This window comes from Antennarius striatus, chromosome 19, assembly GCF_040054535.1.
Source record: "Antennarius striatus isolate MH-2024 chromosome 19, ASM4005453v1, whole genome shotgun sequence".
Classification (NCBI taxonomy): Eukaryota; Metazoa; Chordata; class Actinopteri; order Lophiiformes; family Antennariidae; genus Antennarius; species Antennarius striatus.
In genome coordinates, this window is record NC_090794.1 from 13,060,893 (window position 1) to 13,086,753 (window position 25,861).

Consider the following 25,861-nt stretch of genomic DNA (forward strand, 5'->3'; position numbering starts at 1 on the left):
TGTCTCATAATTCTGCAAGGAGACACACAAGATAATTCTGCTCATGTTCTGCTGCATGTACAACTGAATTAAATGTTAAAGCAGTATTTTAGTGGAGTGCTGTGTTTGGACGATGAAAACAGTGCAGAAGTGTAAAAGCGATCGTTTGGAGCACTATCTACATTACAGTACATGTGCTTGCAGTGTGCGCTATTTGCTCAACACTCGCTGACTCTGTTCCTTTTCGGGTTATTACCGAGGGGCGGGTCGCTCCGGTCGAGGCGGATCGTTTTGACACAAGGAAGGAAAAAAAAACAAAAAAACCAACAACCCACAACCCAGCAAACGTCTGCTGGTGATTGTAATGCAAAGAGGAGTACGAGACGGTAGGAAACAAGGGTAACAGCAAGTTGTCAAGATACCTCCGATCGCAACGGAAAGCGTGTTTTCTGGCGGTGAGTGGAGAGCGCTTCGCCTTTTTTGTTTTTTTAAGTCGCGCCATTTTTTTTTTATTATTATTTTTTTTGCTATTAGCGTCGCGGTGGTGAGTTTGTCAACAGAAGTGCGGGCATGTCCGGACAGGGGATGGAGTGAGAGGACACGCCGGGTGGCTGCTGGATGTTAAGCGGGCTTTTGGAGACGTGTTTCTGATTCATACCGCCGAGACTTTCTGCTGTTGTTTCACCGGACCAAGTGAACAATAACCGGTGTTGTCCGTCGGCTGGACTCGCAGCGTCCCGGTGTCCGCTGCGCGCATCTCTGGGGTTTGTAGTTTGTTTTGTTTTGTTTTTTTTTCCTCGTCATTTTATAATATTACAGCTCACAAGTTAACTGTTAAATTACGTTGCTCTTACAGTAGTTAAAATGGGCCATGTTCCATTTTTAAAAAATTTATTGTGGTGTTGAATTTGAGCGTCGAGTGGTTGAATCGGCTGGTGATGAAGAGTTGTCCGACAACAACAGGATTCTAACGGGAGTCACACTCAAATGGGTCCGACCCGGAGGAGTCAACGTGAACTTTGTTCCCGCTGCCTCAACTTAGTTCTGCCTACTTTTTAAAATCAAGTAAAAGTGAGTATCGCGTTTATATATATATATATATCTGTGAGCTCCATGTGCCGGAACTCTTTCGACTCGTCTTTTCTCGATGGGGGTCCGGCTGTCAGCGGGTAATGGTTCCGTGAGTGTTCCCGCGCTGAGCCGCGACTCACGCCCGGTGACGCTCCGGAGCTCCCATGTGAGGAATCTGAACGATGGTAATGAAAACTGAGTTTGGTAACTTTTCCTAAACAAACCATCACATTAAAACCAAGTACAGGACTATTCTTCCGGTATCATAGAAGGGGTCCTTTTTATTTATTTATTCATGTTTTGGACCTTTTTCTTTCCCTCTGAATCTCATCATGTGTTCACATGCAGAAGTGGCTGCAGAGCGCACCTCGCTGTGCGCCCCACCCAGAGCCGTGCGTAAGTGGAGGAAAGCCCGGTGCGCAGATGGTGCAGCAGAGGGAGCCACTCTGTGCAGCTTTGAGCTTTGACCAGAGCAGAGCTGGCAGCCAGGCCTCCCCCCGGCCCCTGGCAGTGTGTGTGTGTGTGTGGGGGTGTGTGTGTGTGTTGTGCTTGTTTTTGTGCGTCTGACACTCCAGTTGTCTTGGCAGTCCTCTGCTGAGTATTATGAGCTAGGACTCGCACTGACTCTCAGACTGCACACATCTGATCTCAATGAAACCAGTGTTGGAGTCACAGACAAGCCTTTAATGCTTGCACAGCATTTATTACTGTGCTGCTTCATTTGATTGGAGGAGAGGTTAGCACCGGCTGGGGCTATTTTGAATGACTGTAATGCACAAGTAATTAGTGTGCACTGGCAAAACAGGCTAATATTACTGAGACTGAAAGAAAAAAAACAGAGGCATGAGAGTCATGTTTTTGTTCGCCATAAATAAATATTCAGACTAATAAATCTTACACTAATTATAATGTGGCCTGGCTAATCATAGTGTTTTTCCACTGCTGTTTTACGTTTTGTACTTTGACACTATGTGATATGACATCATGCAAAGGGACACTTTCACAAAGAGATATACGACTAGAGCCGCCCCAGTCAGTAAACACAATACCAGTATATCCAGTTTCAACTTGTGCTTTTGCCAGTCAACCCAGCCCATTTGTCTCCACTTACACAAGAAAGGGATAAGATAGGTACCTGTGATGAAAGAAGAAGAAAAAAAAAAGATGAAACAGTAGTTTGGATGGTGGCGTGTGGCCAAGGAGGAAGAGGGTGTGTGTGTTTGTTTGGTGTTTTGTTTGGTAGGCACAACTGAAGATGGAGTGAAACTTGTTATCGCCCTCACGGAACGGCCGCCGCACGCAGCGAACGGCAGAACTTTGGTTTCACTGAGGCTCCGCTCGCACTCCACCTGCTGCTGAGCGTGTTGATGGTGTATACATCTCGCAATTCAGCGATTGTGCGGTTGAGAGTGCGGGCAGAACAATGAGCACAGGTCTTAATGTTGAGCTGCTGAATTGTGCAGGAGGAAGTTAATCCCCCAGATTGTTCCTGCGCTGCGCTTCACTGTTCCAGATTAAAGTCGTTCTGAGGGGAGGGGGGGAAAAAGACTCTACACTGGATCTTTTTCTACTCAATTACACTTTGGCATATTATGGAACAGCTTGGTAAAATCTGCTGTGGGAGGGTGACTCATATGGAGTTAAATCTTTAGCCACCCACTGGGTTGCCCTACACGGGGTGTTTCCATATATTTTGCTCCCGTTGTTACTCATCACCGTGCTAAAAGAGGTAATCTCTTTAGCTGCAGCGGGCCTTTTGGATGTTTATTGCATTTGATTACATAGAAAATTAGATGGGAGACAATCCTCCTCTGACTGTTTGTTTTCAGTATTACTGCATCAGACAAATTGAACCTCTCGCTGGGTATTATAATGAGTAATTATTGTATTTTAATAGACAGGATTACATCATTTTCTACCTGCCGGAGGACAAATTTTTTTTTACTGCTTTGCGTTTTGTTTGTTTTTGTTTGTCCTTCTTAAAATCACACCCAAATTACCTTGAAAACACAGACCATAAACACCTTGTTGTGAGTTGACCTCGGCACCATCATTTCCTAAAGTTTGCCTCTGGTGTCCCCCCTCTCGTCTGTCCAGGGAGTTTACCGCTGAGGCGTCGGATGGATGATGAGGAGGAGGACATGTCACGGCCCATCTCGCAGCTCTGGGGAACGCCCTTTAGGGACATCAAATACGAAGACCGAGCCACACAGATCACGGCTGGACAGGCCCTGGCTGCTGTCGCTGCCGCCGTGCCCTCGTCGCAGCGTCACGGCAACAGCAGCATCGGCATCAACACGCTGTCATGCAGCCTGCTCCGACAGCCTCGCATACCCTTTCACGGTAAGGAGGGGCGCGGTAATTTAATCCCGCTGAACGTGATGTGGTCTCACAGTCCTAGAATTTAAGCGGACGGTTTAGAATGTGGAGAATCTAGAGCGAACCTCCACGATAAGACATTCTATTATTGGATAGATTACTAACTGAGAACCATCCTGAATGACCGATGTGATTAAATCTGTCACTCTGATTTGGTTATTGTCAGATCAGATGATGGTAGGAGATTTACATTTGGAGGGATTTTCCACAGAATCAAACCTGTTCAGAATCGTTAACAAACAACAGACTGGAAACACAGATATTAAGTCCAAAAACTAGTTTATTATGAACCAATAACCAAGACTACTAATCATAACCTTTATTTGTCTTTGTTATATATATATGTATATATCATTGCTCCTAATGTGCTCTTAAAATAAATCTTAATACCCTTCATATTCCAGCCATTTTTTAATGCATTTTAATGGAGCATTACTAGAAGCATTAAAAAAAAACTATCCTGAGTTCATACACACATAAAGGCACATGCCTTTACTAAATCCAGTATTGTTTTGCCTTTTTTTAATCGAATCAGTGTGGCATCACTATAATTGAATTGAATGGATATGGAAGAAGAATGTTGTTTGTTTGTTGACTCAGGATCAGCATGTGAGACGTACATTGTTCTGTGTTTAAAGCGTGTCAGTACATAAACACCACTGACTGCTGCCACCTTGTCCCTCATTGTACTCTCACCAGTAATGGGTGTCACGCACTCGGCCCATCGCCACGTCTCGTTCCCCAAACACACACGGTTTCTGAGAGATATTGTCAGCGTCCGTCAGGGAGAATAGAAGAGCATTCTACACACATGATAGCATAAAAAAATATTTTCCCTCCGAGTGGAATAAATGCAAAGCACGTGCCGGAGACAACGAGTAAACTCAGTGACACGCCTGGAGGAAGCCTGGAGTTCACTGAGGCCGTTGTTGATCTAATAATTTGCTGAGTCTTCAGCTCTCTCTTTGTGGATTCATCAGTCGTACTTCAGGTGTCTACCTACTTATTTATCCATTAGAGAAGATCTGATAAAACCTGTTTGTGTTTCACAAAGCAATGTAGCGGCAGTGTTAAGTGCAGTCGAGTTTATTCACTCTCTAGTTACTGTTACTGAACAAATGATACCAGACATGACCTGAAGCCATTCTATTTAAGAAAAAAAAAAAAAAAAGTCCAACAAGCTTTAAGAGGCTGGATTGTTTTCGTTTTAGGCAACGCTGGATTACGTTCACATTTCCCCGCTCATTTTGAGCCAATGGAAGACCAGGGAGAGAGGCAGATTGAAGAAGAGGAGGAGGAAGAAGAGGGCAGAGGAGAGGAAGGTGACGGGATGGCGGCGGCGGGGCCGGAAGAGCAGGCGGGGGTGAGCGCCGAGGCACAAATTGGTCGTAAACTTCGGGAGATCGGAGACAAGTTCCAGCAGGATCACATTGAACTGGTAAGCCTCACCCCCAGCAGGGAAGTGGATCCTTCTATTGCTGACTCCCATTAAAACAAACTGGTGAAGGGCCTCTGTTCACATCCCATAGTGGGAACACCAGCAGAGACAATGGATCAAACTACAGAGACCGGCCTATGAGGTCTTTGTTGGTGTGTTTCAATTGTTTTACATGTTCACTATTCACACACGTCACACCGGGGGCCAATTTGTTTCTCATTCCATGGGTAAGAAAAGGGTGAAGTACGTTAGCGGCCGGACCGACTGTAACCCACAGCGGATAAATATATCCTGTGCAGTAATTCCACTGCTTCCTTTACCATAACGGAGGAGAGATCCTGAACCATTCAGCCACTTCACGCCCCGGCAGCACGTCTGTAGATCACATGCGTTAGTAAACTCACTTGTGACGATGACGAAACACCCCTTACTCTGCTGATACCGATTTATTGATTATGGTTGTCACGCTGAGTTCGAGGTCACGTGCTCCAACCCCACCACTGTACACACAGAGGATTATAGCCCAGGCTGCCAGCGCTGTCAGCGGCGCTGACACCATGTCATTACACTTGTTGGAGTAGTAGGTGTGTGTTTCCTGCTTCACAAAACCAGAAGAGAAGAAAAACAAGTGGAACCCACAGCCACTAAAGTATCCCATGATGCTTTGGTAGTGTAAATGAACCCCCTCCCCCCCCCCAGCCTTCCTTAACTTGAGAGCAGACAGACTTCTACTTCCTTCAAGATAGCGAGCGTACCCTGAGAAGTAAGAACCCGTTTGAGGCTCGCCAGGCTTTTAGAGGTGATAAAGATAATTGAGCACGGAGGCTTGCTGCTGCAGGAATGGTTAAGCACACACACACACACACACACACACACACACACACATACACACACCGTGTGTAGCTGAAAAGCTCCACTTACTCATGTGTCGTAGGCTTACAGATGTTTCAACAGAGAGAGATGACAGACTCTCCTCTCGGTTTCGCCGTGTTTGCTAAGAGGTCAGGGAGTTGTTTGCCTTAATGTTTGTAAAGCTGGTCAGACTGAGAGTTCACGTCATCACCTGACCCTGAACACGGTTAATAAGTATGAATAATACCAGGAAATGGATTCTTATCTGGGAAGAAAGAAAAAGACAATGAGATTTTCAAGAGAAAGGACGAAGAGTGAGAGAAAAGAAAGAAAGAAAAAAAAAAAAAACTGAAGTGAGAAATTTGAACAAATATTTGGAGAGCAGGTGAGATCGATGCGACTGTCACAAACAAGAGTGAGACGCATGTCTGTGTCTGGGTAGACTTGGCTGGCTGTTTATACACTGGTCTAAAAATAGAGTCTGACTCACGACTACCCACAATACCTCAGTTGTCCTGCTGACTTGCCTCAGTGTGTGAGTGTTTTTGTGTGTTCTGGATTGAGTGTGTGACTCTGACAGAGAGATAAGAGGGGAATATTTATTTTTTGTGTCTGCTGTCTGCTCTCAAGTTTGTTTTAATCCTGCAGGATACGATACTGTAGGAATTATTCTAAAAGGAGAGTAATCACGAGTAATTGTTTATGATCCACTTTTTCTCGGTTTCGTCTCAAGTTTCTATTGTTAGACTTAACCCCTCAAGTACAGGATGTGGTTGTGAACTAATGTATGGGGGGGTGTTTTTTAATGTGTTTTGAGCATTATCCATCAGTTTTGACTCCCAGTGCAGGAAATAAAACACGGATACCCTCAACCTAACATAAAGTGAAACGGCACAAATTCAAATCGTCGTTTCGGTTACAGTATTTTTCCGCGCTATAAGGCGCACCTAGAAGCTTTTGATTATCTCAAAAACCGACAGCGCGCCTTATAATCCAGTGCACTTATCTATGAAAACAGTTTCAAAATGGGCCATTCATTGAAGGTGCGCCTTATAGTGCAGAAAATACTGTAAATTCAACGGGAAAAAAACCCCCCCGAAGCCCAGTCTCCACAGCCCACGTAGATGGCAGCAGAAAGACGAGCGTCATTTTCAAACCAACCAGGCTGCTGTTTAAATAAGTTTGGCAATCTAGAATTACGGCAATTAAGAACGGTTAGGTTTGCATTTAGTGGTGCCAGTTCATTTCAGTTCAGCCGGCTTACTCGCGCTCCGAATCGCCTGTGGCGAACTCTGATTGCTGGGCTGTTGGACAGCTTGATGTGGAGCGCCCAGGGAGTGGGTTTGTAAAGAGGAATGCTTATGCAACAGGCTGCAACGTGTGAGTGGGGCTGTTCAGACATCCAGGGGTGGCTGTGCAGTATCGGAGACGAGCGGGGGGGTGGGGGGTGCAGGACGACCCCCTCAATCTGTCCGGCCCACGCCGGCTGCACGGCCCCAATAGAACATGACGGGGCTGGGAGATGAAGGCTCCATAGGAGGGAGCAGCTTCTGTTTCCCGGGCTTTTGTTTGGTGATAATTATTCCGCTGTCTTCTCTGCCAGCCGAGCGCTCTGATCATACGGGAAGCATTTTGTCTGACAGCATTAAAGTTTAGTTTCTGTTTTAGAAGTCAACAATGCATATTTAATAAGAGTGTCTTAGACTGGGGTGGGAGGAAGAGGAGGATGCTTGGCGCGTCCCTGAGTTACACCGTCTCGTTCCGCAGTCGTCCTGAGCGTTCTGATTCTTTTCTCCTTTAAAAAAAAACCAAACAAACAAACAAAAACAAAAAATAAAACAGCACAGTTGAGTTTTGTGATCATAACCTCTATCGAGGAACGAGTCGAGGAAAGGTCAGCGCAACCCCTCCATCGATACTCAGCAGAAGCGTCACACAGGATGTGCGTGTGACGCGTGTGTTTGCTAGACAAACGGCCGTGTTGTGAAAACATCTCAGTCTGTCTGTGAGACGGTTTGAAGCTCAGGGTTTATCTTAGTCCAAAGATTTACCTTCAAACCTTGTCACAACAAATTAAAGAGTGTAAATTAATTTCCATTGCTGCAGTGATGAAGCTCTGACGCATGTAGATGTTATCTAACATTCTTTCCTCGACAAGAATAGACTAAAGTGGTTTTTCTTCCTGTCTTCTTGCAGTTCATGATGCATCAGAGACAAAACCTGCCCGTCTGGATGCGCCTGACGATGGCCTTGTTTGGCTTTTTGTTTCCCAGAGAGGCTCCCGTCCCTCGCCTGAGAGGAGAGCAGAGATGAAGGGGCCTCCTTCTGATCCCTCCTCAGCCTTTGTTTTCCTTTTCTCCCACCGGGGGGGACAAGGGACCGGACTTTAAGAGATGGCACTGTAAGATGAAACACGGGTTTGGATTTTTTTGTTTTCTAATTGAATATGAAGATGAAAATGAAGAAAACACTGGTCACCGCTGGACGGAGACTGATAACAATTATTATTTTTGTTTTTTTTGTTTTTTTTTTCGTCTTTCCAAGAAGGAGCCATTCTGTTTTGAAGAGATATTTTCGAAATATTTGTAAGATTAACTATTTTGTACAGTAAACTGCTCTTTTTATTTGGTAATTCAAGTCTTGAAGGACCTCTGTCAGTCCAGGGAATGCCTTATTCTCTCCTGCCACAGTACAACTCTCGCTCGCATTGAAGAAATCTTAAGAAAGAGATCGTTTTAAGATTAGGCCACTTTTATGGTGACAAACTGTGGACACGGACATTTCTGTGCTGAAGTTACTGACTTGCAACCTTGACGACTTGAGGCACATTTCAAATTTATTCTCAGAAACACAGACAGTCCTGTACTTGACCTGTACTGTTCCACACTGGCTAAGTTAGAAACAGTTGATATGGTGTTGGGGCGTTGTTACGCGCTGGTGTTGCACTGTTGGTCTGTCAAATAAGTGTTTTACCGGCTTCCAATGTAGACATAGAGACATCATATCAACTTGTGTCATCCATCAGCATCCCCATCTCCAGGGCAACTCACTAGTGGCCCAATGACCCACTGTGTAGGTTCAGAGCCTGTCGATTTAAAGGATTAACACATGCATACTTGAATTTGGGTGTATTGAACTTAATTTAAGTAACTTTGTGATTGCACTTTTAATTTGTGATCATGTGTATGTAGGACTGCTTGCTTACTTTTTCCAAAATCTGCAGTAATTTTGAAGCCAAACAAGCACAAAGTCAGAACTAAAATCCCCTTTGTGGGATGATGATCAGCAGGGAACTAGAAAACAATCAGAAACCTGAAAAAAAAAAAAAAAAAATTTGGATGGACGTCATCAATTTCTTCAAGTTTTTTCAGGATTTCTTTCACTGGCTGGATTGACAATCGCAACTCTCCTTTGCTGCATTGTGGGTCACCTTTGGGAGAGAGCTGACGTTTATCAGCGTCTTTTAGGGGTCAGCAGTAGTCATGTGGAACGAAGGACGTAAAGTCTTAGGGATCTGTTGCATTTGCAATCAAACTGACAACCATGAAAGAACATTTCTAAGAATAGGACTGTGTTCTCCTTGAAATACAGATACATTTGTTGCAAAACTATTTGGGTTAAAGTTACAGAGATGCATTTTTATTTTATTTCACTCCAGGTCTAAATCGAACTGTCTGAAGCACTGAATCAATCCTGGCGTGTTGATATACACACGCATCAACTCAATCTTTTGTTTTAAGTGCTTTCTTACCACTGGTGAGTTTCACTAAGAACTTTGTAAGAACGACTTATGTACAGATTTAAAAAAGAAAAACATCTTCACACATTTTGGTATAAGAGAAAGTTTATACATCCTTGTGAAACAACTGCTAAATTAGCATTCTGCAATGACACAGCCACTGTTTCTTAATGTCAGATTTATCAAGGAAAATGTCTTTAAATAGATGAAAATTGAGTTTAAATTCAATGTATTTTTTCAGCCTGTTGTAGATTCACAATGTGGGCTTTTGAAGACACTGATAGGGTATTTCCTTCTCCTTTATGTTTTGTCAGGGAGTAGTTCATAAGCATTTTATGTACCCAATACTTACTATGAGCTATAGCGGCCTGCCTCTGGTGGACTAGATGACGGGGAACAAACTGTTTGATTTTTAAGGGTTTCTCAAGCCACTGTCAGTCAACAACAACAACACAAATGTGTGTTGCAGGTGAAGTTTATTTTCTTGTAACTACATAAGAAGCAAACCAAAAGTGTGTTTCCTGCAAACACCGAAAGCTGAGCCAATTCAGAGCCGACTGAGAGTCTGGCGTTCTCCACCATCATCGAACGTCACGCTCAACTACTCCCTGTCTTTACCGAGAACAAGTTTTCACTTTGTTTGGGTTCTTTTGGATAATTTATTCTAATTTATTTTTGTGTATATTTGCTCAGTGCTACTGTATAGATGCTATCTCTGTGTACAGTTCTTTTCTTTTCATTGTTGACTTGCATTCAGTGGTGTGTTTGATGCCTGTGTGTGGGGAGGTTGGATTACAGCCATGTGCCTCGTGCGTTCTCACACAAATGGTGTGAGTCTTTACAAATCACACGGACAACTGACAACAACCCGACAATCAAATGTACAAAATGTGCCTTGTGAGAAACAGACCTACCACATCATCATCCACACTTGGCATACTTACCCAAAGTCACTGGTCACTGCTCACGTTTCGCTTGGACTCTATGTGATCGTCGTGCTCTGATATAATAAAGTTGGCACAAACAGTAAAATGTGTTCCTTGTGCCTTGATAAAAAGACAACAACAACAAAAAAAAAAAGAGGAAGAAGCAGAAATTTATTTCCTTCCATCGGTTCACGAGGCACAGGCTCAACCTTTGACATCTCTCAGCACAAACGGCAAATTTCACCACGCACAACATTCAATATCAGAAACGACTGTTTGCAGTCAATGTGCACTGTAAAAAAAACTTTTCTTACTTGTAAACTGTATTCTGCACCTCTCTTTTTCTACTCCTGTGCTGAACTTCCCCTCTAGATTTCTTAAGATCTGTAAAATGCTGGATTGGCCCAGCTCGTCTGAGTTGTTGTGCTTTATAATGTACAATCTAGTAGGGCTGTGGGTTTACACTTGAAGAAGGAATGAGCCACCATGGTGCCCAGTATTACTCGTATGTGAGATGGGTTGAACAACGTCTCAGTCAGCCTGTTGTTGGTCTGAGCCTGTCGACACCAACTGCTTTTGTAACCCAGACTCCAATGAAACATTTTTATTTGTTCAACCTTCAGTGTCTTTAATATCAAATTTATTTGATCCGGGTTTTTTTTTTTTTTTTTTGAATATCCAAGGAAGAGTACATCTATACTGTCAAGTGCTGTGATTTGATGTTTTTATACATTAGACATGAATTTGACACAGCTATTGTTGCTATCTTTGTTAACATTTTTGGAAAATTTTTCCATATCTTTTTGTAAGAAGATGAAGAAAGAACTACAAAAATACTTTTTTGCCTACCTATGATGACCTTTTTTCCCCCCAATGTTGTGGCATTTTCAATTTTAGATATTGACAAGTCTGCTGTGTCGCTCGCAGTTCAAGGGCTTTTCAATATATGTAAATGGAGTAAAAATGCATGTCAAACATTCCTGAAAAAAATCTGTATCTTAAGGGTTTGAATGTAATTTAACGGAGTAAAAACTATGATATCTCTTTAATACATGAACTGAACAGTGGAACTTATTTGGGACTCCTGCGCTGTGTGTGCAGAGGGTTTGTTCTGTCCTCACGTTGCTTTCTTTACGTTCAGAGTGGTCTCAAAGATTTCACATTCATGTGTCGTTGGAAGTGAGACCCAGGCCAGATGTAGCAGTGTGTGTTGAAGCATTGGCTGTGTTATCTCTTGGGACTTCTCTGTGTCTTCTGCACACCTTTCAAACAGTAACGACATGGAGCAATGGAGGGAAAAAGAGAACCGGGGATCTTTGTTCTTTTTCTAGTGCAATATGCTGTACATAAGAGCTTGGCTCTCGAAATCTTACAGTTTCCTCTTCTGTTGTTAAATGGGTACATTGTTGTTTTTGTTTGTTTTTTTCTCATTAAAAATTTATTGACAAGTGCAATGGTTTGGGCTTTTTGTCAACAACTTCTTCAGAGTACACACTATTTTAATTTCACCAACATCCAAAACCACATGAATAAATATTGGTGATATTTTAAATATGTTTCCAGCACACACAAACTCAGAGGAATAAAAATGCCTATCTAATTTTAATACATGTTGTTATAGGAAAATGATCACAGAAATGTGGAATGTTTACAAAGAACACTGAGATCTTTCATCACAAACATTTTGTGCAGGTTTTTGATCATTATCTAGCACGTGTATAGCTGTGTTTTCAAGTCAAATAGTCAGAAAATTGCTGTAATAGTGCCTTGAATTTACCATCTACTTGATGGGGAACATGTATTGAAGGCGACAACCCAGGAGTCCGTGAACGCATCAAGTCGTCTAACTATAACCATAAAGACACGGACTCCACCTGGCCTATCTGCCACTCTCTCTGTCTCTTTCTCGTATCCTGTCCTTATCTTCCTTTTACTTCTTTTCCACTCAACCGGTCACGGCGGATGGCCGCCCCAAAGAGTCTGGGTCCTGCCCGGAGTTTCTTCCTCAATGAGGGAGTTGAGGAAGAAACAGCTTGAACCCTGCTGCTAAACTTCTAGCCTTGCTACCTTTACACCTGGTCTCCTGGACACACAGTAGGTCTACCTTCCTCCTCTGCATCATGTCAACCAACTCTCTACCTTTTCCTGTCATAGTTCCAACATTCAACGTCCCTACTCTCAGTCCTACACTCTTGGTGTTCCTCTTCTCTCTCTTCCTACGAACACACTTTCCGTCTCTCCTTTTTCAACCAAGAGTACTCCAATAGCCACCGGCACCCTGTAGGTCAACAGCACCGATGGCGGTTGTTGTTAACCTGGACCTCGACCGATCCGCTATGGAAGTCACAGGTTTGATTTGCAATGTTTGATTTGGCAAAAGTTACTCGGATGCCCTTTCTGACGCAATCCTCTGTATTTATCCGGGCTTGCGACCGGCACAATAAGACACTGGCTTGTGTCCTCTTGCGGCTACATTGCTAGGCTGCTGAAATACGGTGCTGCTACGGATATTTAACGCTGAGGTAAAACTAAACTAAAAGTGAAAAGGTGGACCGCATGCATGAAACACGGAATAATGAAAAACTAGAGAAGCTGTCATAGATGGCTGGACAGAAGAGTAGCATTTATTCTTCTTGAAATGAGCTCTACAAGGACAGTGTGCCTTAATTTCATGCCCTTACCCCTCAAAGGTCTGAGGTAAGAGGGTGGAAAATGAGCACTAAGCCTAGTATGAAAGACCTACACAGATTCTCTGTCCTTCCCTCACAGCACATCGAGCGTAAGAGTGTTCACTGACTAGAGTGGCTTTTTAGGAAAACATAAAAAGCTCTTTACAGATAGAGTCGTGAAGAATGGGCACTGTGTCTGAACCTCCTGTCGATGAAAAGACATGAAGAGAGAAAAAAAAAATATGACAGAAGAGTTGAAGTATTATCCCAGGATGCTGTCACAGATCGATGCTGCTCCTCACAGCTCTTTCAGTCACAGGATGCTAACAGGCATTTGGGCAAAAAGAGGAGGAAAGATTAAAAAGTTCTTGGCACAACAGCAGTCACTCAAAAACTGACTGGAAACTTCCTGCCATCAATCCCGCTCTGAATTTGCGTGGATATACAAGTGAATATATGAACTAATTATAGTGATAAATTTGAAATCTTATGACTGTTTTTTTTCAAAGACATGTCACTTTCTAAAAGATGCCAAACAAGTGTGTAGCCTTCATTTTAACTTGAATTGTTAATAGACATCCAGTAATGAGATCTGCAGAGGGCTGCACAGCTAAGCTTTGAGTTAAGTGTTATTGAAATGCAAATGAAATACATTATTGATTAAGAATTTGACTTGATGAAGCTAACAGATACAAAATTTTAACTCTAGGGACCTATCAAGTATTTAGATTTATCCTCAGGGAACCATGAAAGACTGACATCCTCTGCAATAGGAGAGTGATTTAATGGATAATTAAGAACCAAGTGGTGGTGCCACATAAAAAAATTAGGGGATTACCTTCCACAGAGCAATGACGCTCAAAGTCACATTGCAATTTTTTAATCTGCCTCGTGCGTCATTTTACAAACGTCTGGTGCCGCAATCAGCAACAGTTCTGGAAAGCCACAGTCACTGAATGAAAAACTTGTCTATAGCTGGACCTCTGGAAGTTCACCCCTCTGAAAGCCTCCAAAAAGTTCATTTAGCATGAGTAATAGAAATAGTTCCTAAGATCTGGAGGCGACTTCTACTTTATTTTCTTCAATTCTTTCTTCCCTTCTTTTTTCAAACCCTGTGGGGTAGAATTGCATCCTAACATAAACTACCATTTGGTTGTCTGTCAGTAAGTTTCTGAGGTGTTTCCCCTCAGGCAGCTGCTTTGTGTCGACAGGGGCAGCGAGGAGGGTTGAAGGAGTGTGGCTGCAGATGTGTGTGTGGAGTCAGGACATGCAGAAACACTTAGCATTAGGAACATAAAGAGTTCAGATTGGACCTGAACCTCATTTAAATGAAGTTTGTTGCACTGCAGGGTAGGATGATGTCATTATACATATAAATGATTCAAAAGCACTAGGTTTTCCATTTTTATCACTCAGACGGAAAGTAAATTCATGTATATTTGAAGTCAAACAACTATCAAACGGGCTGCACAGAAGATATATTTAGTTATTTAAAGGAACAAAGCCTTACAGGTATGTCTGAAGCCAATGACACCAAAATACTTGGACAGACTGATTTATAAGAAACATTTTCTGTCTGCCTGAGCTGTAAATAAACCAGGGATCATTTGTTTTTGTTTTCGCCATAATGATTTAGAGAGGAGTAGCGTACGTCATCAGGCAGAATGACATTAAACTGTAAAAGAAGACTTATAAACTCTTGTCAGCTGTTCATAAATAAGTTTAAACATATATCCCAGGGTGCATTCTGCACAACATACCCAGTTTTGACTGGGAAGCCGGTTTTGTGTTCCCTTCATTTAACCTCCCAGCAGCTGAAGCGAAAGCCTTGGCCCCTGGGACTGTTGGCAAATACAGACAAGTGTGTGTGTGTGTGTGTGTGTGTGTGTGTGTGTGTGTGTGTGTGTGTGTGTGTGTGTGTGTGTGTGTGTGTGTGTGCGTGTGTGTGTTTCTTCTCGGGGAAAGAAAAAAACATGAGGGTGAGAGGGGAGATGGGTGGTGGTGGAGGGAGGGGGACTGCTTAGCTCAGCACTTTTTTGCACACAGCCCTGACAAAGCCCTCCCTGTTCTCCTGGCCAGTCGCTCAGGGAGACGCCCTCATGATAGCCTGGTGCCTATCTCACGGGTCACGCCTCAGCCTCCAGTGGAGACGAGCTCCAATCCAGCTCTTTTTGTTTACTTCAGTCTCTCTGCCTGCAAGAACCACAAATTAACCCTTTTGTGTCTGACCAGGCTGAGCAATACAACAAACAAACAGGGAAAACTTAGTTTGTGTCTTCTCTGCAAATAATATGTTATCTCTATATGTCACATCAAGTCTCATGCAACCTTGTCTCGTGCATCTGTGTTAAATTACTGCAGTTGTTTTATCAGCTTCCTATATAGCCTGGCTTCATGTACTAACACTTTATGGGCCCCATTTCTCCGTTCAGTTGTTCCATCTTCTCTCATCTGTTTTGTGTTGCTGATATGAACGGAGTCAGCCTGAACATAATAAAATTTTTAAAAAAATCAGCTCTCAATTTTCTATGTTTATGAATCCACAGACCAATCCCATGAGAAATATCACTGAGTGATGACATTTTAATTATCACCTTGTAAAAGCCACCTGTGTCTTACAATCAAACAGTTCATTGTGAGTGTCAGCAACACCCATTTAAGAAACAATCCATCAGCAATCTTTGTCAACACCTACAAAACTACATTGATGACAGAAGTAGAACTAAAAAATAGGCTACATTTTGGGCTTAAATAGTCACATGGCATTATACAATTCAATAGGTGTGTCTCCATCCTCTGAGGAAATGAGCTTCCTGTCCACAGAGAATAGGTCCTGCTACTCTGAAAGGGCAAACATGTCAGGTGTAGCACTTCAGCGCGTCAGAACACACCGGTACAGCTGCAGCTGAGGAGCGGCTCAGGGGAATAGCATGACTTCCTTCATCCTGTGGGCCACGTTGTAATAACTGACTCATATCCGAACACATACCTGTGATAGGAAGGTGACAAATTCATGTGTTAAAAAAAAAAAAACTTTGCAGGATTGCATGTGAATTAAAATGTGTGGAAACAATTGAATTTAAAACTAACAGTCAGGTAAGACCGCTATTTAATAAATATAATGATCCTCGATCGTGCAGTATTAGAAATCAATAAGAAGGCCTGGAGTTAGTTAAAAAACAAACAAATGTTTTTGGTATCTGTTTCACCATTTCAAAAATCACAGACATAAAAATGCGTAATTATTTTATAAAACGGATGTGTAAGATTTGCAGCGACTACAAAACAGATCTAAAACCCATACACCACAATTGCTGCTCTGTGGCTTGTGGTAGTCAAATTTACTGCAGACTCCATCAAACAAGCAGGGCGCTACCACTAAAATTAGCTAAGTCAAGTTTAAGCAAGTTGGTGAAACAAGAAGAGTTACAACTGAATTTAATTACTATTTGTTTTTCCTGAAAATGGAGTCTTTGCATTTGGAAAATGTCACTTTTTTTCAATGCATATTAATTATTATTTGCAGTGACTGTTTCTCAAGATGAAGGGAAAAAAACAACAGCAAATGTCAGTTTGGCTGAAAGGTGAATAAGCTTGATCAACAGAAGTTTAGGAACCAATGAATGAACTACCAAAGACAACTTCACTCATACCTGGACAATCACAACATAGTATGCAAAACATGTCAAAACAAAGTCCTGTAACTGTCATTACAATAAAACCCAAATACACCAGCAGATCATCGTTTTGCCTCATTAAGAAACACCACTTTACTTCCTTACCATGGAAACCTTCTCCTGGCTTTAGAAATGATGTGTTCATCAGTAGCTTGAAAAAAAAAAATCTATTTTTAACTTTAGCATATCCAGAGATATTTTTAACCATGAAACTTAGAGATATGCAAAGTCAATTTCAGGGAAGTGTGTCCAATTTATATATTTGAAACGGTCAATTTTCAATAAAAATTGCTGATTTGTGATGACATGGACTTATATAAGTGACATCATCGAGTACAACAACAGTGCCTCACCAAGATGACCTGGCTTGACTCGAAACAGCACATCTAGGGGTTAAATCAGGATTCCTCCATTATGGGTAGAATCCTTGCCCCTCAAATGAATGAGAGTATTGTAGACAGACATGCAGGGTCTTTATATTAGCTATTGTAACTACAGTACATCATGCTAGACGTGTTGCCGATCGTCCAAGGAAATCCAGTTTGAAGATGTTTCTGTGGGATCGCTTACATAACAGCTGCCCTTCATCTGTTTGTCCCCTCATGACTTCTAATTCTAAAACCTTTTTTCCAAACTCCACTTTACTCTTTAGTGTTCTCTGTTGTCTTGAGTTGAAACAGATTATGTGGAATCAAAAGTCCTGGAAAAAAAAAAAAAAAAAGTTCAATAAAGAGAAATAATGTTCAGTGTGCTTTGTGTCTGAAGGTCAGTGAAGTCCTTCTTGTACAGAGACGACAGAATAACAGACGCTTCATAACAGAGCACTTGGGTTCCTCTGACCCTCCTGCTCTGCTGTTTTAAAGATGGAAACAGAATCTCCCAAAATCAGATCTGCCAAAAATAAGTATCATCCATTCATTTTCTTTGATCATAATCTTCTCATTCAAAGCTGCTTATCTGCCTTGTGGGTCATGACTCTGCTGGAGGATCTCTGGCAATGCCGAAAGGCAGGGTACACCCCAGATGAGATGCCAGCTACCACTCACATCTACAGACTGTCACATGTTTTTAGAGGTGGGAAGAAGCTGGAGAACTTGAAGAGAACACGGGGAGAACATACGAACTCCACACGGGAAGGACTTGAACCTGGAAGCTTGTTGCTGTGAGTCAACAGCGCTGCCCACTGAGCCACCGTTCCGCCCTAAATAAGTGTCAAGACAGATTTAAATAAACAAAAAAATTAGTCATGAGCTACAGTATCTCAGAAAACATCTTTTGAACATTAGTGGTAGGGGCCCTCAGTCACCTGGCTGTGCACAGACGGAGCCACGGTGTCTTCACTTTACAACCACAGCCATAGTGCACACACCACACCACCAAGTACGGGGGGGGGGGGATAAGGGTGGGGAGCTGCCAGTCCATCTCCTCGGGTCATAAAATCTAAATGCAGCCCTTGAGTGGAGACATGTCTCCAGGGGGCCTCGGTGGACTGGGCGTCCACTATTGTCTCCGTCGTCTCGTGCCTGGAGGATAAACTACTGAGATAATAAGTGGGTATTTATGTGGTGGTGACTGTTGTCTAATGAAAGACAGATGAGAGGCCAAGGACTGCAGTTGGCCAAACAGCCTCTGGAGACTGAAGAACAGCCCCAGTCTCTCTTGTTGTCTCAGCCCTGGAGTAAAAACAATATACAACATGTAATAAAATCATCTGTATTTCATGCTGCACCACACCTTCAGAGGGTCTATTCGTTTTCAAAACCAGACACTAGATATTCCATATTTGGAGGAGATCTGACAGGAAAACACATTTTAATCTGATATCTGACTAGACCAGATCAGGTCTGTGATAAACTAACATTTAACAATCAACTTTACAACACAAGCAACTGCAGTTCATCTCATTGTTGAGTTAGTTCAGTCCATACTACAGCACTGGTGAGGAGAACCATTGTATTCTAAACCTATACTACTAAAGTTTGGCATTGAAGGAACACAAATAAGGACTGTTTTCAATTATGAATATTTAATAGTTGGTACCATGCTATCACTTGCCCTGTTACTAGCAGACAGGTCAAAGTAGTGCGATAATAATATATCCTTTTGCTGAGTGTTACGTTTTCCATTGTGTAGTGTAAAAATTAGATGCTGCTACCACCTCTGCTATTCTGAATGAGAAAATGGTCCTTAAATGTCATGTGATTATCACAGATTAGCCTGCCCAGCACAAGTTAATAGCCACCACATCCAAACAGCCGAGCTACTTCAGAGACTATGTGGCTGATGGCAGGATGACAAGAGGTGAGTGTAATGTTATAAACAATGGCATGGCAGCCTCCGCCGGTATCTCCCTACCCTGAGGACGAACCACCCCGTCATTTAAAAGGTCCGACAGAAGAGTTCCCGATACCAACAAGGGCTGAACTGAGTCAGGTTGGGTTAAGAGCCGGTATGAGGAAATGGAAATGTGGCATCAGGTCACCTTGTATGTTGCCGCTGTTGCTGACATATTTATGAGTTTTCAAGTGGTAGAATTTACCCTTCTCTCTCTGGTGAACTTGTCCACAGTGCACTTTACAGACCCTGAAGACCCAGACTCATTTAAAAACTGCTTGATTTATGCAAGGATTAAAGGGTTATTTTAAAGGATTATTTTATGATTGAATAAAGGATATAATGGCCATCACCAGAAATTACTTAGCAGATTTCTCTGAGTAATGACAAAGAAAACTACAGTCACTATTTATTCTTTTATTCTTTTTGTCCTAACACGTTTATTATGGTATGATATAGAATTTTCGCCTTTCACCAGCACTCAGTTGGTTTTTTGTGGCATCTATATTGAACCTCTGGTGGGTTCTTTCCATTATTCTCTGTTTATGACAGTCTCCCTGTCAGATAAGGGTCAAACTCTAATGATTGTGTTTGTTGACTCAGCAAACAACCATGAATAGTTTCAGAAAACTGAGTTAGTGACAGTTTCAGTTTACACAGTCATGTAATGACTTGGTGACATGGTGTCTTGCGTGACAAGTACACGTGAAATATGTAACTAATTAGGAATGAATATCATGGTAACAATATCCAGCTTGCAGCCGTGCTTTGAATCGAGATGTGATGAATCGTCTTTGTAAAAAACAGAAAGACGTGTGTGTGCTTACGGAGGTGAATTGTATGCAGGTAGAGCAAACCCCGCATGGAATTTGTTGTGCTTGCTGATATGATATGTATAGACGATAATCTTTGTGGGAAGCAAAGCGTATGGGATAGGTTGTTATTGTAGACAGACATCCATAGTTGACTTATTGACATATTTTTTCCTCATTAGTGTTTTGAAATTTTACTGAATAATTCAACTTTATTGCCAACTTTAAATGTGTTATTTCTTTATGACTCATTCTCAGTTGTTGACCTTTTATTACCCTGTAACATTTATATCTAAAACTACTCATATACTGTATATCCATTTTTATACTAATATTTAGTTGTCACTGTGGGCACTGCATGGTATTAAATGATTATTATCTTTTAATTATTAAATCAATACCCACATTCGCCGAATGTGGGAAAAAAAAGCGGATTATTTCATCAGATGTCAAGCTTTAAAGGAAATGCCAGCGTTGTCCTGACATTTTCTACTGATATGACAAGACTCTGAGACACACACATCATCTGCTTTGGACATGAACTCTTGAAAAGCGTTACCAGTCTTCATCTTTTCCCCGCCTGTGGCCTCGCGGTGGTAGAAACCCGGGTGTGAATCCAGCCCTGGGGACTCTCTGGGTGGGGTTATTCTCCCTGCGTGTGTCTGCATGGGTTCCCTACAGGTGCGTGACTTCCTTCACACTCCAAAAACAACTGATTTAGGTGAACTAAAGCTGAATGGTTCTTTGTTTTCTTATGCATTAGCCCTGTCATGATCACACAATATATACACATATACCAGTATTGACACTGGCAATAGGTTAGACCAGTTAAAAAAAACAAAAAACGAAGCGATGTTTACTTTCTAATGTGACTGTAAATATGTCACTTCGTTTAACGAGTGATCTTTGTACCAGTGTTGTCATTTCTGAAACAAAATATGGATCAATCCAAACAAATTGACACATTATCTGCTAATGTTAGTTCAGAAATGTGATAGCTGAATGTTTTTCCCCTAATCTAATCAGTGGGTTAGCCGACATGCTACACATCACAGACGGATGAAGGAAACATCACACAGACACGCATTCTGATAGAGGTCCCAGAACTATTTTTTACGCCCTAGTGAATATCTTCTGTTTTTAGCTGTATTTTTTTAAAATATGTATTGACTTATTGTTTATTGTGCTTCTGACAGAAACAGAAGAGGTAATAATAATAATAGGTAGTAATAATACGACGTGAGTGGTAAACAATATGGGCAGCCATTATGTTTTCCTTCACACCACAGACCTTCTTTTCTTCAAATGTTTTCATTTCAATTCAGGTCATTGAGTATAACTTCCTCACTGACCTGAAAATATTCCTAAATTAACTGTGTTTGCAAGTAGTCCTTTGTAAATTTAGAAGAAAATGAATTAGACTCTCTCTTTTTCCTTTAGTGCAGTCAGCTGATAGGAAATGGGAGTTCAGGCCTCATGGGAATATGGAGAAAAGTGCCATGGAGCCACGGAAGAGACACCAGGACACTCTCAAGACAAGTTATTGTGATTTATCAGTGTTCATAAGAGGTTAGTTGATCATTGCAATGAATGATTAAAGGTTGCACTACCAGAGGGTCAGTTTAACGCGATATAACATCTTAGAATATATGGGTATAATATTTAAATGACGATGAAACCATCGTAACTCTTTTACTTTGCCTCAGCCTGAAAGCCAAGGTTAAATGTCCACATATACTTTTATTGTCACAGTTAATAAACTCAAGCAGCGAGCTTGGCTGTATGATTTGTGCCTTCACGCTCAAAAGCGGTCGCTTCCCCGCTCTGCAGCTGGAAGACCATGGGATAGGGGTATTGTTTTGTATGTTAACACAATCAATCCCACTGAAGTAAAAATAGTTCCCAGCGCTATTCTCTCAGAGCAGAGCCAGCGCTAGCTCAGCCAAAAACAATATTTGAACATGGCAGCAGATGTCCCCAAACAAGCCCAGGAGGACAGGCCTGTGAGGGGAACTTTTGGCATCGCACCTCTCCAGGGACCAGGGGAAAGCTGGAAACAATGTGGTTTATGGGGACACTTGAGGGGGAGTGTAAGTGCTAGCTCGAAACCTCAATTTGAGGCACTCAATGATAGGCTTAGATCTATAGATGATGAACAACCTGCCTCTTTAAATGAAGGATAGCTCATAAGAGGGGGAGTTTGCCAACCTTTTCCTGGCTGTATGCATTTGCAGTCAGATTAGGAACCCTTTCTGTGATTTGAGAGCTGAGAAAGAGGTCTCTTCAGCTTTAATTCACTTTTGGGATCATTCCGTGGATTTGTTTACTGAAAACGAGACTTGAGTTCTTGTGTGTTAGACTCAGATGATCGCTAGCAGGCTTTGAAGGCCAGCTGCATTGACAATGGTATTTCTCTACTAGGAAGAACCAGTGTAGTCATATACACACACACAAAATGCTTGTAAAAATCATGTGTCGGCTAATCTTACACACTCCCTAGCAGACACTGGGAGAACATACAAACGCCACACAGAAAGGAATCAAACCGGCTCTCTTCAATCTGGCTCTGTGGTCACATTTTATTTAATGGATGTACATTTTGGTGCAGTGTGTAATCATAACCTCTCAGACCAGCTTTCACATCCGTCATTTAGGTTTAGGTAACAAAGGAACTTCAATACTTAAACATAAGACCTTGCTTTATGTTCATTTTGATGATGAGCTGAAAGGCAAATAAGCAAGCATAGCAATAAACGTGTTTAATTCCTCATTGCCTAAACACAAATATACTTTATCATAAAATAAAATAAATAAAAGGTTGAAAATTGTAATACATTGGGAGCATGATTATTTTTGTGAATGTAATTTTTATGGCTGAGGGTTGTCATGTTTTAGTGGGATTCATGTTTGGTGTTGGTCAATATTCTGCTGTGGCTGAAAGTGTGTCCTTGGAAGATTTGCAGTACACCAATCTGACAATCACACAATCCATTCAGAGAAGGCATCTCTAGGTTATCTTTTAATCTTTATTTAACAAAAGCACTGGACAAGGATAATATGCAATAATTAAATGGAAAAAACCAGACTAGACGAGCTCAATTGTCCCTTTATGCACCTAAAAGTAAATACTTCTAAACCATTAGGATAGGCTGATCTTCATAAAAATAAATGTTTGACTTCAGTTTTCATCAACATCCAGATGAGTAACTTGAATGAAGGAAAATTCACCAAATTCGTCACTAAAATATTCCAAACAGCTACATTTTGATCTTGGCTGCCAGTCTTAGCATTGCTGTCAATGGTTTTTATTATCGGTGGAGGGGAAAGTTTGGAAGGGGTCAGCTTTTCTCTGACTTCTTCTTCTCGTCTGTGATCAGCCATCACCATAGTGATGGACAGGCTGATCCCTGATGCAGTCCCACCTCCACCTTGAACTCCTCTGTCACACCTACAGCACACCTCACCACTGTCTTACAGTCCTCATACATGTCCTGCACCGCTCTAACATACTTCTCTGCCACTCCAGACTTCCTCATACAATACCACAGTTCCTCTCTGGGCACCCTGTCATCAGCTTTCTCCAGATCTGCAAAAACACAATGCAGTTCCCTCTGGCCTTCTCTGTACTCCTCTATCAACATCCTCAAAGCAAATACTGCATCTGTAGTACTCTTTTTTGGCATGAAACCATACTGCTGCTCACAAATGTTCACTTCTGCCCTTAGTCTAGCTTCAACTACTCTTTCCCATAACTTCATTGTATGGCTCATCAGCTTTATTCCTCTGTAGTTGCCACAACTCTGCACACACCCCTAGTCTTACCCTAGCACAAATATGTCCTGGTTTGTGAACACAGCCGATGCCAGCCTTCAGCTACTGTAGCTGTAGAAAGGAATATCCAGTAAAAGTCAAGTCAAATTTAAAATTCAAATTATGCACAAAACCTTTTTACATATGGCATCACTGTTTATCACATCATTTATCATGAGTGCAGGAGGCATGTCAACACCCCTGAGAACTGCAATGTTGATTTTCCATATCAATCAGCAGGATCAGCACAAAAGAGAAACCTACACCACCTCTGGAGACCATCAAACAATGGTCCTCACATCACTTTTTACTCCCCCTTTTCAACTGGCCTCACAAACTGTGACCCGGACCTGGCAGAGATTCATAAACAGACACAAGTGCTACATGATCCTGGTTATTCCGTTGTTTTTTTTCTTTTTCTGGATATATTAAAGACATATAATACCTTGTCTTTTTTTCATGCAACATTCAGAGCTTTTGTTATTTCAGATAATAACCACACCAATAAATGTATACCATTTTAAAATATTTAATGACCAGATTTTGAAGAGTGTTTCCCATGTGGCCCGAAGTGAGCCGGTTTCATAGTGTAAGACATGTGTGACATGAACGAGGGTAATAGACTTGTTTTTCAGTCATCAACAGATCTGACCGCCTGAACCAGAAATACGTGAGAGTGTATTTTTAGTAAAAAATGTGGGGGTAATACACAACAACCCACAATGACCTCGTAAAGTCAGAATGTGACAGGTGTAGCATTCAGGACCTCTCCTATAGTTTTTAATAATATCTCATAATATAATTAAGTTGAAACACAATGTTCCATAGTCACATTTCACAGCCGTGTCCCACAGCGTCATAAGGACAGAGGGAGTGAGCAGACAGGAGGGAAAATGACGACGGAGCAGCTCTCATTGTCACCCTGAGTGGTTATTGTTTGCGCTGCTCCACATGCAACCCTCTGCCTCAGGCTAATTCATCAAGTTGTGGCACGTGAGCAACAGCTGACGGGTCCTTTCTCTGCCTGAGGAAAAGGCCGCTTGGCTGCTGCTGGCTGGGGGCGCGGAAGGAAACTGGGACTGAATGGTCGTGCTTTGGACTTCCTTAGATAGAGCCGACTGTGTTGGGACATTTAAAGAGTGTCTCAAGAGTCGGAGGTGCAATCCACTAGTGATAATGTTGTTGGTTTGATCTGTCTCTTGCACCCGGGATGTTGACCTGTTCTTCAGCAAGTTACTGAACGTCACGTTGTTCTTGACGAGTGCACCAAGTGGCACAGCAATAAAGTATGAATCGAGTTGTGAATGGGTAAACGTGGCTTGTTGTGTGCGAGAAATACACAATGCTGTACGACTGCTGTTTACTTACATAAGGACTGTAAAATATTATTTTACCTTGATAAAAATGTACCCATACTAATAGAACTTAATTAAATTAATTCATTAAATTTAATAAGTACCCCAACTTTTCAGCCTTGAGAATTTAGACTCGTAAACAAAGACTAATACGCACTCAGTTGAGATCATTTCTACCAAATCCGGATTTGAAAAAAATGTACACATATTTTTAAGCCTGGAGAGATAAAACTATCAAACATCATTACAAGATAAAGTATGTATTCATTTACAACTATGAAGACATGGAATATTTGTGAGAACACTTGTGAAGTGTGAGGTCTTTAGTCTAAAGCTTTTTGTTTGATATTGGATGTGACTTTTGGGAACAGCCCCCTGACTCAAATTGTGCGTTACTTGTTCTGACCTCCTCAAGTTGTAGTGGAGCCCAGATCAAATCTACATGCTTCAACCACTGGGCTTGATATGGACATTCATACAGCACATCGCAGGCGCTGGTTTGTTTCAGGGGAGACATGGTGGTTTGGCCCCCGTCCACTGGAAACAGCATCTGGATTTCTGCTTTGAACTAGCTTTTATTAATGGTGAAAGGACCAAGACTAAAGGACTGAAAGACTGTCTTCCTGAATAAATCTCATTCTGTTGCAAATCTGCAGTGTTACAAAGCTTTTTATTAGGATCCACATAAATATATATATATGTAAGTATATACAGTATGTGTGTGTGTGGGTGTGTGTGTACGTGCGCTTAAATTATTTGAAAAATTTCGGTTTCATCTACTAACTAGACACAGTAGTACCTTGAGATACAAGCTACATGA

The 25,861-nt window shown here is 41.8% G+C and overlaps 1 protein-coding gene across 2 annotated transcripts; it reads left to right on the forward strand.

Annotated features, from left to right (window-relative positions):
* The first annotated feature begins 291 nt into the window (after positions 1-291).
* Positions 292-11,838, forward strand: LOC137613739 (bcl-2-modifying factor-like). 2 transcript variants are annotated; one of them, XM_068343158.1, is made up of 5 exons: positions 309-434; positions 514-743; positions 3,148-3,393; positions 4,641-4,867; positions 7,916-11,838. In XM_068343158.1, the coding sequence occupies exons 3-5, from the start codon at positions 3,171-3,173 to the stop codon at positions 8,030-8,032; spliced, it is 567 nt and encodes a 188-aa protein (XP_068199259.1). In that variant the 5' UTR covers positions 309-434; positions 514-743; positions 3,148-3,170; the 3' UTR covers positions 8,033-11,838. The 2 variants fall into 2 exon arrangements, with proteins under 2 accessions (XP_068199257.1, XP_068199259.1); XM_068343156.1 differs by lacking the exon at positions 514-743 and having other exon boundaries at positions 292-434.
* The last annotated feature ends 14,023 nt before the right edge of the window (positions 11,839-25,861 follow it).